The sequence below is a fragment of the Rhea pennata genome, chromosome 19 (genome assembly GCF_028389875.1).
Source record: "Rhea pennata isolate bPtePen1 chromosome 19, bPtePen1.pri, whole genome shotgun sequence".
NCBI lineage: Eukaryota > Metazoa > Chordata > Aves > Rheiformes > Rheidae > Rhea > Rhea pennata.
In genome coordinates, this window is record NC_084681.1 from 9,737,029 (window position 1) to 9,751,849 (window position 14,821).

The 14,821-nt window shown below is 42.8% G+C and overlaps 1 protein-coding gene across 4 annotated transcripts in view; it reads right to left on the bottom strand.

Moving 5' to 3' along the window:
- GAS7 (growth arrest specific 7) overlaps positions 1-14,821 on the bottom strand; it is a 104,707-nt gene that overhangs the window by 57,773 nt on the left and 32,113 nt on the right. For 3 of the 4 annotated variants that reach the window (XM_062591470.1, XM_062591471.1, XM_062591468.1), the window contains exon 2: positions 7,963-8,086. In XM_062591470.1, the coding sequence (XP_062447454.1) occupies positions 7,963-8,086 (124 nt within the window). The remainder of the gene's footprint in view (positions 1-7,962; positions 8,087-14,821) is intronic. The other variant, XM_062591469.1, reaches the window with a different exon arrangement.

The window sequence follows — 14,821 nt, forward strand, 5'->3', positions numbered from 1 at the left end:
TGGTGAACGCTGCTTAGTGCAGCAGATCACTAACAGCAGAAGTGGTGCAGGCATGTTCACAAAGGCAATTTGCCAGACTGGACTGGCCACCAAATACCTTCTCTTTTCAGGTGGAAGAAGAGTTAAGGCTGAAAAGTAGCACTGAATGGCATTAGATGAAAACTTGTGTGGATCTGCTGACCTTCGACGGTCGTGCCCCCTTCATGCTCCTGCCTGTGCACCTGCTTCCAGCATGCATATCTACTGGGTTGTGTGGTGCCTCTTAAGTTGCTTCTGTCCCCCACACTGGAGGGCACTGCTGGCTGATCCTTTTGCTCTCAGCATCCTACCTTCCTCACAGTCTGAGGAAGACAGAGCAGGAAGGCAGGAATGCCCATGAAAGAACAGAATCTGTCACAGCAGGAATGCCCATGAAAGAATACAATCTGTCATAAGTCACTGATTTCTTTCAGGGGGGTTGTTAATGGTATGTGCTTGCCTCAAAATGCATGTGTGTGTACATACATGTGTGTGCATAAGCGAGAATAGTCTACACAGATGCATGTGCACATACGTGAAATGAAGGATGGTAAATGCTCTTCTGAAATCACATTAAGATTACTTCATGTTCTTGTTGACTTAGAGAAGCAGGAAAAGCAAAACAGCAGTTGACTAATGACAGTCTAAAATACTGAATAAAGAACAACTCTCATGTGAGTCCCTGGCATTTGTCATCCCTGGCAATCTATTCCTGCACTTCACTATTTTTATCTTAGAAAGTTAAAAAAGATTAGAATTCTCCTAGGTGCAATTGAAGTATGTATGTTACTGTGTCTTTCGTTCATGGCTGGCATTGCAAACAGTCTTCTCTGCAACAGCATTTTATGTACCTGAAGACTACATCCCTACTCAAGTCTTCTCCTTCTTAGGGCAGACAACCTCAATCTCCTAACCTTTCCCCACAGGCCATGTTGTCCACATCTCCCATAATTCTTGCTCCTCATTTCTGGGCTGCCTCCAACTGGCTCACATCTTTCCTGAAGTACAGAGCCCAAACAAGATAAAATATTCCAGCTGAGGCTTTATAATTTCCTTGTAAAGTTGAAGGATTACTTCATGCCTCACAGACAACACTCCTATTTATACAACGGAAAATGCTGTCTGTTTTTGTAACAGCACAACGCTGCTGGCTTACACTCAGTTTCAAATGCTCTGGAGCCCCTACATCTTTTTTCTGTAAACTGCTCCATTGCCTCTCTTTGTCCCTTAATTATTTCTGACGAAATTTCCAATTTTAAGCACAGCTTTACTGAATAGTATCCTATTTTTTTCAGGATGTTTCTTCAGTTTTTAGATGATTTTGAATTCTAAGCTTGTTTTATGAAGTACATTACGTTCTCTCCCAGTTTCATTTAGAGTTAACATTTAAATAAGTACTCTCAAGTTCAACATGCCATTCATTACTGGAAATACTGAATAGAACCAAGCCTAGGGCAGATCCCTGCAGAATTTCCTTCAGTGTAAACTTCCATTTGACAATGGACCATTGATAACGACTCTGAGTACAATCTCCCAGTAGTTTTGCATCGTCTTTACAGTAATTTAATTATTGCCCTTTTCCCTCCAGTTTGCCTTCCTGCTAGCCAGCTTTCAGGTCACCTTTGCTGCTTTCTGAGGCCTGCTTTCCTGTGAAAGAGCTGGCTTCCTTCACGTGAGGTCTTTGTTCACAGCCCTGGTCTGACTAGAGGCTGCATAAATGTTTAGTCACAATCCTGCCATCTGAGAGGGAGCACACCTCGTCAGACCATTGCTCGTCAATGATGGAAGTGTGAAAACTGCCCTAACCTTCTCCAGGAAGCCAGCTCTCACCAGTGCCCACCTTCAGTGAGCTAGTCTTTCCCTCTACATCCTCCTGTCACAGGAGAGAGGAAGCTTTGTTGGGTTCTCACCCATTCAACAGCTTAGCCACAGTCCAGAGCTTAATGTCCCCATTCTGGGACATTAACATGTACCTCCCACTGACAGACAGGATAGATGGTAGAACACAGTGAGAAACATGTTCTAAGCAAAAAAGACCCTCTGACAGAACCACTGTCATCGCTGTGGAAGCCGTGACAGACAATGGAAACAGCCTCTCAGAAGTAACGAGACCAGATCAGCTCTGTGCCTTTCTCTAGTGTAAGGAGAAAGGCACTGCTAAGAGAGTAATCATTTCATTAGCCTAAAAATTAGGCTTCAAAAGCCTAATTACAGAAGCTTTGCAACACTATGAATGGGAGCTTGAGCGCATGGTTGTCCTGTAGCTAACAGACTAACATGAAGAATATCACACATCAAAGAACTAATGAAAGTCCACATAGGATGGCTGGAATACTGCAAGGGAAGGGCCTGCCACTCAGGGAATGTCCAAATATAGCATTTAAAGGAATAGACAACGAATCCAGTGCCTGAAGCTTGCATATACACCTAGCATACAACTGAAATAAGTAGTTTCTACCTCATGCTTGAGAGAGACACGGTAGAAAGGGACAACTGAAGGGTGAATGCTTGATAGCATGAGATGTGTTACAGGTGTAAAAATGAAGCGATACAATGGATTTGAGGGCTTCAGCCTACAAGAAACCCTGCAGAGCACTGTTCAGCTGAAAATGCAGCATTACATGTGCTACCTAACATCCAGCCCTGAAAAACAAAACAAAACAAACAAACAAACAAACAAACCAAAAAACTGTGTGACATTCCAGCATTTAGCTGAGTTTAATGGCAGGCCAGGGCTGGTACCTCTGGACAAGATGGGATTAGGGACAGCTTTGCAGTAGCCAGCTGTAGCCAGAGGGTTAGCAGCTGCATCCTAGGATGGAAAAAGTGAGATAGGCTCCCTGGAGTCCAAATGGCCAATGGGCAAGGCACACCTAGAAGGAAACAGCTCAAGCTGACACCTGGATAGCTCTGTGTGGAAGCACTTCCTTCCTTCCACTCACTTTCTAGCTGCTTATTCCCCCTAATCACTACCTGTGAAGAAGAACACTACACTGTCTACTGCATAGTAGAATTAGAAATATCAGAACAGCTTTCTGTAATTCTTGTTAGCTTCTCCTCTCAAATTTCTGCACATTTGAATAGAATTAGATAACTTCTTCCCTCTACTTCAGGTGCTTTGCCTGGTTCAGCCTCAGTGGGTAGGAGAGGCACAGAACTAATATTGAAGGGTTTTGATAAGATGAATAATCTATTTAAAGTAAAAAGTTATTTGAAAGAAAAAATGAATAAAAAATAGTCTTGTTAGTAGCCATAGAGAGACCTGCTGTAAGGTAGGAGAATAACCTTCAGTGAAGAATGCTTTGTTGCTATGTAGGTGCCTTAAATTCACCTCCCAGTGCAGCTATGTAAGTGTACAATTCAACTAAAATACTTTACTGACAGCATCCAGTTCCAGCAAAGCAGTTGCAGATGTTTGTAAGATACAGAAGTAGGAAAAAAAAAAAGGCAATTAAACCACTTAGGCCAAAAATAAAACAGAAAGTTCTGTCTAGCTCCCTCCTCACTCTGAAATGCTATTCTCTCCTGGCAAGGTGGTAGTCAGAACTTCTTTCTCTGAACATACCCTATACCTTGTTGCATCTAGTATGGAGAGCTCTCCATGAGAAAGCCTACATCACAAAGCACATCCATTAGAGTTTCCTATAGAAGGCTTCTAGCAAAACATGCACTTCTTGGCTTTTGGAAGCTCTTTGGCTCTCACATGTCTCTTCCCAAGGCCTCTGAAAGGGCTTCAGACAGATTTAATCTTCCACCCTGAATCCCACTGTACTCCTTCCTTGTCCAGGAGGCAGTCTGGCCATTTGTTTTCATTTAAGTAAGGACTGGTTTTGTCCCTTGGAGATGCAAGTGTTTCTTCCTTATATGAGTGGGAACTCCTCTATTTGACTGACTGGTTAATGCTTTGTTGCCTCAAGAAGCTCCTCATTCTTCCCTCCAGTGACTCACTGGCATGTTTAACTATCAAATACATCTTACATAGAGCCTTATATTTTGTAACTGTTTTTACATTAACAAATATACTTGTTGCCCCCATTTTAATTGGATTCATATGCATAAATCACTGCTGGCATTTGGCTGAGATCAGACACAACAGTAATTGGGTGAATAATGTCTTACATTTTTCTCCTGTAGGCACACTTAACACGCAGCTTTTGCTGGGCTGCATGGGTAGAACCCAAAGCTGTTACCTTCCATGTCATACTATATCCTGAAACGGCCTCACATTTCATCTCTCCTACTGAGGGTGTACCTCTGTGCAGCACAGAAAAGAAAAATTACTAGTACTGTTTGTCAGGATGTGCAGCTTACATGCACATTTTATCAAGAGGCGAACTCATGCGCTTCCTGGGAGACATTATTCCCATTATTCCAATCATGCACACCCGAAACAGTATTCTCTGACCCCAACCAGTCTTCTGCTCCATGTGTGGAGGATGTTACAAAGCATCATTTCAGACCCTCTCAGCTCTGAAATTAGAAGGCAAAGACTGGGGAAACCAATCTGCACAATGACAACATTATCTCCTGATTAGATTAGTAATGCTCCTTCTCTTTCAGCTGAGTCCAGGCGTACATTCTAGCAATGGCTGTCCTACTTACTGTGTTTTTACAGCAAGTTCATTTGCAGTCAGCCAGCCACTTTGTGAGTTACTGTTTGTGGAAGCTGCTGAACACCTGGACTTCCCTGTGGTGGAACGGAAAATCTGAGAGAATTTGTGAAGGGTCTGAAAGAGGCTTGAAACACTTTCTGGTCATCCTTTTTAGTACAGAGTTGACTGATTCCTGGGAGATTTGAGAAATGGTTATGACTTTACAAGCCAAGAGTTTTGCATTAACTGCTGTTGATGGATAAAAGTGAGTGAAAGACCTTTAACTACAGGGATCAAACTGAGGGCCAGCCAGGAACATCTCTACTCTCCACTGACCTCTAAGGTTCAGTGCTTATGATCAACACCTGAACACTGATGTCTTTCTCAAACACTTTAGTGCACATTCATGATCTGATGATAACTTGGATAAAAAGAGAGCTTCTTAGTAGTGCACCTGTATGGGAAAGACCTTGACAGAAAAGAGATCTCTGCTCTTGCTACTGAAACATTAGTGCTGAGGAGGCAAAGCAGGAAGGAGGCACATGAAACACTGTGATAGAGATTTATGCTGGTACCTCGTCCTAGTGACAAACACTGTCAGTGCTTATCTCAATACTCTCAGAAGCAGTTGCAGCAATGACAGGACAAATAAGCAGTTAAATCAGCAAGTGCAGTCAGTGAGCTGTCCAGCCTATGAAACATGCTAAACATTACCCATGCCAATACAGCTTTACCATGGAAAGACGAGGATTGCAGATCTATAGCATATTGTTTTTGGCTTCTTATCCTTTGGCTTGGAGGCAAAGAATTCTTGTCAAGTATTGAGGTGAAAGCCCACTATTAAAGCAAGACCCATGTGCCAAATGTGACTTTATGGTGATCGTATGGCCCAGAAGGCCCAACCTTGCAGCACAATCAGGGAGCAAAGTGCATATCCAACAACAGACTGGACAAACTGCCTATGGATAACCCCATACTAGCAGGCTTTTTTTTTTTTTTTTTTTTAGGGACAAAGGTCAGAGTCAATTAGTTAGATTTAATCAAAACAGTGTCCAGATAGCTGCTCACTCCAGGGCTGAATGAGGCTTCAACATACACTTCAACAGAAAGGTCTGGAGGTTGCATACAGCTTCTGCTTTGTCTGAGGTCTAAATGACACCCACAGGTGACACTTCCTTTGCACATAACTCACTTTGAGGAAGCAGAGCCATTTGAGATGTGCCTCTGACGGTATAATACAGGAGCAAAACTCCTAAACAAAATCAGCAAGCCAACAGACTAGCAAAAAAAACCAATAACCGCAGCTGGAAAACTTCCAAGCAGCAGGGTATTCTAACTGATCAGACTGAGAAAATTTGAGCTCTCTGGGAACAAAAGCTAAACTGGAGGCATGGAGGGGCCAGAGTGCCTCTACAGATGCTGTAAGAGAAGCCTGTAGTCACGCAAAAGACTACAGACCTTTTAGGAGGTTTGGCAGGGGGCTCAAAAATGCATGATTCCTGAGTCTAGCACAAGGAACAAGAAAAAGGCTAACTTTAATGCCAGTTGGCCTAGAGATGCCTCCCTCTGGTGAGGAGCTTTAGACTTCAAAGTCATTTATGTCTTTTATCCAATGATCTAAACTTAATAAGAGTAAGTAGTCCCTAGAGCAAGGACCAGAACCCAGAAATTTCCTTTTCACTCCCTCTTATATTATCCATTACTCTGAGAACTACATTCCTTGCTGCACAGCAATCTAGTTGCAGTAGGTGAGATGGTAAACAAGAGGTGGTTTAGGCATTCTCCTGAGAAGGGTTAGTTGGAAATGATTTCTGGGAGTCTCTAATCTAACTGCTTACTCCAAGCAGCATCACTGCTCACAGCAGATCAGGTCAGCCACAGCTTTGTCTAGCTAAGTCCTGAAAACCTTCAAGGATGGAGATCTCACCACCTCTGTGGGAATTTGTTCTAATGCTAGCCTTCCTTCCTAGTAAAAAAATGTTTCCTTGTTGCTGGACCAGAACCTCCTCACCTGCAATATGTGGCTACTGCTCCTTGTCATATTGTCTGCCACTGTTGTGAGGATGGTAGTAAACCGCCTGAGATTATGGAGAAACTATGTCCAGGTCATCTCCCTTTATAGATTAGGACTTCATTAACTAGAGCTTTTGTCACACAAAAATCAGTGTTTGTAACTGCTCTTGAGATGTAAGTAATATATGTAAGTAAAGGCCCATCACCATGCTGGCCCAGGACTGAGTTTAACCACCTCCTCTTCCATCTCTGAATTGCAATGGGGATAAGGTATCTAACTCTTACTGATCTTCTCAGCCAGCACAGCCGATGCTGCCAATGAGCCAGGGTACACTGTGCTTCAAAATAAGGCTGTGTTTAATGACAGTGTGCCTTCTGAAGAGTCCTATGAGACCTCAGTGCATAAAAATCAGGTAAATATTTACTTGGCAGAATTCATGGGGAGAGGTTCTTGGCCAAAGGATCCCAAAGAAAAATACTTCCTGAGTATTCTGTGAGCTCCATAGTTACATTCCATGGCTCTCCTCGCCCTCATAGTGAGTCAGAAAGAGGATTGCTAGTGGTAATTTCTGATAGCTTTGACCACAGTGTGAATACAGTGAGTTCTTGCAGTCCTTTCCTCCCTTTTCCCCATTTCTGTCATTCTTTCTGCTTAAAGAATCTGGTTTTGCCGGTCACAAGTCTGTTTTGCAACATTGTGGTGATCTCATGACCAGAAAAGCAGGTAGACACACTGTCTTAAGTAAGAGGAAAATGATACAAGTTTGGCAGGTTTTGAGCAACTGTAAGACAGAGTTAGGCCTCCTCCTCTGCTAGCAAGACAGTGAATAAAAGACAGAAATATACAGTACCTTTGATGTCCTATTACACATGCTTTTCTTATTTTTTTCCTCCAGGAACAAGCTAACTTTGACTTGTTCAACAAATTTGATCCTTTACAATTATCTGGTTTTGTTTGCCCCTAAAGATGCATTAGTAATACCTGACAGTCTATCAAGCAACTTTACATATATGTACTTATAAGTAACTCCAGCTGAAGGAAAACGAAATAAAGTAATTAAAAATAAATCCTTATAGTGTCTTATACTGGAAATGCTTTGTGGGAAGGGTTGTTTTCTCTTTTTATTCCTTATCTTTTATAAAAGCAACAAATGTCTTTTAATGGTCACGATTAAGAGAGTAGAGAATCTGAAGACTAAATCTTATTACAATTATTTTCTTTTATGTGATGGCAGTATCATCTCCTTTGACTCTTTGGGTACCCTTACCATCAAAATTGAGAGACGATATATTTGGACTGCTAGGAAGGTGCATTTACTGAACCCCCACTCACACTTACCATTCGTGAAGGTGTTCACATAGTACCTGCGGCCCTGGGGAGACATATAGCTCTGCCAGCCAGGGGGAAGATGGCAGTTCAAAGCATCTTCTCCTGGCTGAGGAGTTGCCTTTCTGGGTTTCTGCTGTGAAAAAATAAGAGAGATCTATTAGATCAGTATCCAGATAATGTAAAGTCTAGCAAGACACGTATCTGGAAAAGGACCATGTGGTTTGGCATTCTAGAGGCTGTAACAAACCAATGACTTTCAGTTCATTTCTCCATCTTCCCACTACAATGAGTGTTCTGCCTTCATGCAGCATTTATCTCCTAGCATCCTACCTTGAAGGACTGGGTACACAGAACATCCTCTGGGAGAGAAAAGAAACCCTTCTGTATTTAATGTTCCATGTACACAATTGTCAAGTATATGAGGACCGATATGCATGTGGTACTCATTTACTTTCATGTTGACATACTGAGGAGTCCAACACTGGCCATGGAGGTGCTGCCCTAATTTACTTTATGGGGGCACTATCACCTTCAGACATTGTCAAGAAGAAACACTAAAGAGCCACATTGCTTATAGGAACCATGCTGTATTAAATGTATCAGCACGCTGATTACAGTGTTTGTAACCATCAGTACACACCTTACTGATCCAGATGCAATCTGGATCCATATCATCCAGATTTAGGACAATATCTGTATCTGGATATCATTGACATCATTAGGATCCAAATTATTAGTAATGATCCAAATCATTAGCAATGATTTAGTAGTGCAATGTAGATTAGCATTGTATAATACTGTCAGATATCTACCTTTGATGTATCCTTCTCCAAGTTAGATTCGAAATCTCTGTTCCTTGTGTTCCTTGAATAAATGGATCATTTAATGGTTTTGGAGCCACAACTCTATTTTACATTTTTCTGGTTTCAGAAAACGTTGATCATAGTGACTCTGAAGAGGCAGTGAACTAAAAAATGATCTTGCATTAGTGCCTTATCTGGCATGGTTGCAAAGAGAAGTAACAGGCTATCTGCAAGGCAGCCATGCATACCCAGGGCCAATGGGAGATGAATGCTGCCTCACTAGTGTAGAACAGATAAAGCCTGTTCTGATTCAGATTTTAGCTCCTCTCCTTGCGCAGAGACATAGAGTCTGGGAAACTCAGCTGGCCCAATATGAATTTGACAAGTTAGGGAGAAACTCAAGTACTGTATATGAAATACCACAGGGTGTATGAGTTAAATATGTTTTGCTTGCCGATGGCTAGCAGCGTGGTATGCAGAACTACTCAGTAGGCTCTTCCCAGTCTATTAATTTCCGCTGTGCTTCTGCTCTCTAAGGTTTAATCAGATTGGTTTATAGTCACAGCCACGTGAGACCTCAGAAACTTTCACAGTTTATGTTGCTACTCAACATTTTAATTTTTGCTGATCTTGTGTTAGGATACAAGGGAAAACTTCTCTTACACAGTAGTCTGCCCCAAGGCAAATTTTCCCATCATTGCTACTGCTTAGAAATGTACTAAATCAAATTTTTGTCTTACTGAAGCCGGCACAACCTCACCTATTTTTCTGTGATCACAGGACCAGGATCCTCCTATACATGCCATTAAATCACCTCTCTGTCTAGTGCAACTTTCCCTGAAAGATCTAATTCCTACTAATGAAAATTAAAGTCTCATAGAATATGACAGGGAAATTGAGTTATCACAGTTTTCTCTCTGGATTACTTGAGTTCTTGCCCAACATGATGGTATTTACAGAAGTGTCTTGTTTCATTGTGTAATGCCACTTCTAGCACAGTTACTGACCCCCACTATTGTTCGCAAAAGCATACTGAAGAAAATAAAAATTCCACCATGCAGGGGTATACCAACTCCTAAAGCATTCAGCAGTAGGTTGGGATTTTTAGATCCATTACATACATCTCTGGTCTTGAAAGTAACAAAGTAACTGATAGTTACAGCAGGCCCCATAAAGGGGAATCTGGATTTTCAAATCTTGGGTTCTGTTCCAAAATCTAAAAGTTACAGAATTTCACATACTTACTACACAATCACCTGTTCTGTCTTTAATACCTTCTTTCCTTCCAGAGCATCTATCCCTACTCACCATCATTCTTTATATGGCCCTATAGTGATCCCATGTAGCATGTATATAATGTATTTCAGTCAATACTAAGTTTAGCTGATTTTGGGGACCCATATTACTTCATTTCACACTGTCAGCATCAATACTCTACAGGACAGATATCAACTGGTTTGCTTAAGAGAAGCTCTGCAAATGCTCAAATATCTTTTGAGTCACCTTTTCAGCGTTGCTTCAGGTTTCCCTGATGGACCACAAGAAAAGCAGAGGTCTGTTACAGATAGGTTCTGGAGATGTACACTCATGCAAAGGCTACGCTAATATACGGTAGACATTACTGTGCACACCAGCAAGAGTTGGATGGGAAAAAGCATAAAGGCCAAATTTAAATCAGTATTTAGCTAGGCATTGCATGCTTATGTTTAGCATGCAAGGACTTTATTTTGGAGTTAATATTTCTACTTTTGCTTCTGATTCTGCCAATAATGCAGTGTGGAGAGCACAACAGCTCCCATGAATGATAGTCAAGAGGACTGATCATAAAGAAAACCACACCACTGCCAAATGCAACAATTTTTGTGAACAATGGGACAGAGGTTTGCTTGGATCTCCATGGGCTGTGAACATGTAGATCTCTGTTTTAGAGAGGAATCTGATCCTGAACAGCAGCTCCCTATTGCGCAAGACTTCACCCTACCATGAGGACTGCATAGAAAGATTCTCTGGATGCTGGGACTACTCCTATGGGATATAGACTCTCATTGTTCCCAATGCAATCCATTTCCATGTGCATTTGTACTTCTGCTTTCATAGCAGCTCTGCTCCAGTCTGGCACTCTGTGGGGAGAAAGAGGAACTAGGAATGGCCCAGAGGAGGAATCAAGGAGGAAACAAAGCTTGGCTTCATTCTCTACTCATCTTCCCCACGCAAACTGAAGCGGAGATACCATGAGACTCTGGGGTAGGAGATGATGTGAGCAGTGGCATATGGGACTGGGCTACAACACATCACAGATTAAGTGTCTTATAGTTTTGGAAAATACAGTAGCACATCCTTTCAGAAACGAGACTGCCATGCAGGCCAGGGGGAACACCACATCATCTCTGCCCTGCCAAAACAGGAGATTCTGAAGCATAGCGGTCTGGAGACAGTTTCTTGCTCCGTTTTGCTAGGCAGATACAATCTTGTTCTAGCTAGACACTGCAATCACTTCTTTGCATCAGCCAAGTTAAACTTGAACCGTATCTGGACGCCCATATGGGAAGAATTCAGGCTAACCAGGCATTCAGTGAGAGGCAATCTTGCTCACAGTCCAAAAAGACAAGACAGAAATAGGAGGCCAGGAGACAGCACAAAGATAGGAAGCAACTGGCAGATGGTATGTAAGAGCACAGCTCCAAAGCTGGCACTGCACAGCTCAAACAGGCTTCAAATTCTCTCCCTACACCCAGCCCCTATCAGGATACACCCTGTTCCCCTGCTGCATGTCACAAGAAAAGAGAGGCACTTCTGCTTAAACACATCTTCCTTGGATAGCTTGATAAGACTGCATTATTACTTTGATCTCTTGTTCCTATTTTTAGAAGAATAATTGCCAGAATAGGAAACTAAATCACAACTGAGGATCCTCTACATGGAAAGGAGGTTTCATTATTAGCAGAGAGTCTTACAGACCAGTAGACAAAGACAGAACAGCAGACAATGACTGGAAGCTGAAAATAGAGAGCCTCAGATTGAAAAGAAAGTCTCATCTGTTAATCATGAGGATAATTAATGACTGTAATGGCTTACCAAGGGACTCTTTACTTCTTGGAGTTTCTCCATCAATATTAAGTCCTTCTTCTAAAAGATCTGCTATATTCCAATCAGATAAAAAGATGAGACCCTAAAATTCCTTGACCTGCACTGCCCAGAATCTCAGACTGGGTGGGCTAGTAATCCTTTCTGGTTTTCAAATCTTGAAACACTGGTAGTGCCTTTGAGCTGGGAGAAACATGCCACTCCCCCTACTGTGATTTCTGGGAGTGTCACCAGGCTCTGCAGAATGCTAGGCAGACAAAATGTGGACCTGAAAGGGACATCTGCAACTCACTGTTGAGGAAACAGGAAATTTGAACAATGTAAGCAGAGAAGAAAATGTGAGACCCTTGTGCCTACATCTGTATTTGCTGCCTGGAAAAGGGACAAAAAAATCTCTCTCAAAACTTCCAAAATGAAGAACACTAGCACCTCCTTTCTATGAGATTTCCTGAGATCAAAAGTCCATGTAGCAAGAGTACATAAAGGGATATGCAAGAGCCCACAGCCTTACAGGCCTCATTCTCCATACCAAGCAATGGTTTTACTTTGCTGTCTGTAGAGAGATACAGGCAGGAGTTTCCCCATATATGCACAGCAGAAAGGAACCACAAACAAGCAGCAAAAGTATAAGGAATCTCAAAGAGGAATGGATACTGGAGTTCTTGGACACCCAACCACACAGGAGAAAGCTAGCTATGATGAGAAACAAACAAACAAAACCTCAGCAGTGCTGGTGTCAACCCACCTTGCCCAGGACTCCAGCTCTAACAGAAACAAAAGGATGTGCTGTTTAGGGCAGCATACATGAACCTGACCACTGTTTGTGATCCATTACCCCAGCATCCAGAGTCAGATTAGGGATGTCAGGAACAGGAATCCTTGTCAGGGCAGCTGACAATGACTGCCCAGCATCATAACTTATCCAGAGGCCATGCTCCTGACCAGAGATCAGCCTCTTCTCAGCTGTTATACACAGATTATCTAGAAACATTTCTAAAGAGAATGACAACATGGCCAGACACTCAACTCCATGCAAAAAAGCAGTGGCTTGCATGCCACAGTGCTGGCCACTTTCTGTTAAGTTGAGCCACTTCAGAGTAAGGCATGCATGTCAAGACATTAGCACATTGGCATTGACGCTCTCTCTCACCCTAGCTCTTATGACTTTCTATGTTGTTTTTCTCTCTTTTCTTATTTTGTTTTTCTTTTCTCTTCTTGATCAAGTTAGCAGCAGCCCAGCTCACTCTGTTTCTTTGCAGACTACCTTGCAATTTGATCTCTTCCCAACATGAGAGGAAAAGAAAGCCAAAAGAGGTTTTGTGCAGCAAAGGGCAACAAGAGTGAAGAGCCCGCAGACATCAGTCCATCCCATGCTTGCTGACCCAGTGAGATGAGTTCAGCCTTGCTCAATAGAGGAAAATCACTTCTCATTTCCAAACTGCAGGAAATCCCCCTCCTCCTTCAAAGAGAGATTCTGAGGAGGAAACATCTGCACACTTAAAAGCCTGAGCTCCCTGAAAATGTTAGCTCACATCACACTCTGGCAGTGCGCAGCCCAGGAGCTGTCCCAGATACACAACCCAAGATAAAGCAAAACAATCATCAAACTACAAATACAGGCCATGAGCAACCTGATCTAACCTTGAGCAGGAGTTTGGATCAGAGACCTCCAAAAAACCCTTTCAGTTTAAATTGTTTTATGATTTTGTGAGCCTATTTCAACAAAGCACCCAGCGTGGAGCAAATTAATGGGATGTGTCTAGCTGTGAGGAAGATCTGATTTAAAAACACTTACCTGCTGTTGCCACTTGCTTAGAGTCACATGTGGACTACCACAGCAGACCTAACAGCACAAAGAAAGGCTGCAAAGTCCATCTAAGTGGCCCCCCCTGCAGTATCCTGCCCAGCACAAGAGCATCACCAGTAACAGTGAAAATTAGACAAAAAGAGCAGGGGAAAATCCCTGCAAGAGGCAATGTGAGGACACAGAAGGAAAAAAATGCCGTGAAGTGAACCAGCACTGGAACAACCCTGTCCTGAAGGGAAAAGTCTGCTCTGTACTGACATTAGTGGGTTGAGGTTTTCCCCCTATCTAGAGTTTTCATAAATAAATACATAACTTGGCAAAGGCTACCCAGAGTTTGCGGAACTGGGTATGTGGTTATGCAGGGGTGTGAAACAGAAATAAGACAGAAATGATGCAGTCAGAAAACCAGGGTCTGTGTCTGATTGCAGCAGAGGCAGGAAACTGGATTTGCTAGTGACAGAGGTCTGCAGAAAACCCTAGGAGACAGGGATGTTAGCACTGACTCCTGCATCCATCCTGAGCTCGGCATGAAGATCCCAGCACCGAGCAGCACCCCACACATCCTCCCTGAGCTGAGCACTGGCATCCTAGTATTATCTCATACCCTTATGTACCCTGGAGTCCAGTATCTGGACCGTGGCAAAGGGGAATGCCCAACAGTTTCTGAACCTCTCCAGCAGTCTCTCTCTCTAGTACTTTAAGTCATTCTGTATTTTCTGCTTTTTTTATGCAATCTTTCTTGCTCAACATTTGGTTTCCATGGTGTCACATACACTGTGTGAAACAGATTTATATTTAGAAAGTGGAACGAGTCATATGACCTCTCCCAGTTGTTATGGCAACCAACACAACTCCTGGTTCAGCTGAATGTGATGGCACATGGCTGTTCTGGCTAAGCTGCCCTCCCTGGGTGGCCCTGTGGATACTGGAAACAGTCTTGCACCTGTGCCAAATGTTTGAGCATCTCCAAGTCCTACTTGCCCCAGCCAGCTGGAGCCATGGGCTGAGGTATGCCCAGCACAGCACTTCCTGCTGCTGCTTACAAATCCAAGTAACTCAAGTGCTGCTCCATCCTCTCTCTTCCTTCCCAACATGTCTGGTGCATGAGGCCACATGAGGGGGCCAAATTGATCATGTGGAGGGAGATGCAACAGCAATGCCTGCACCTGATGCC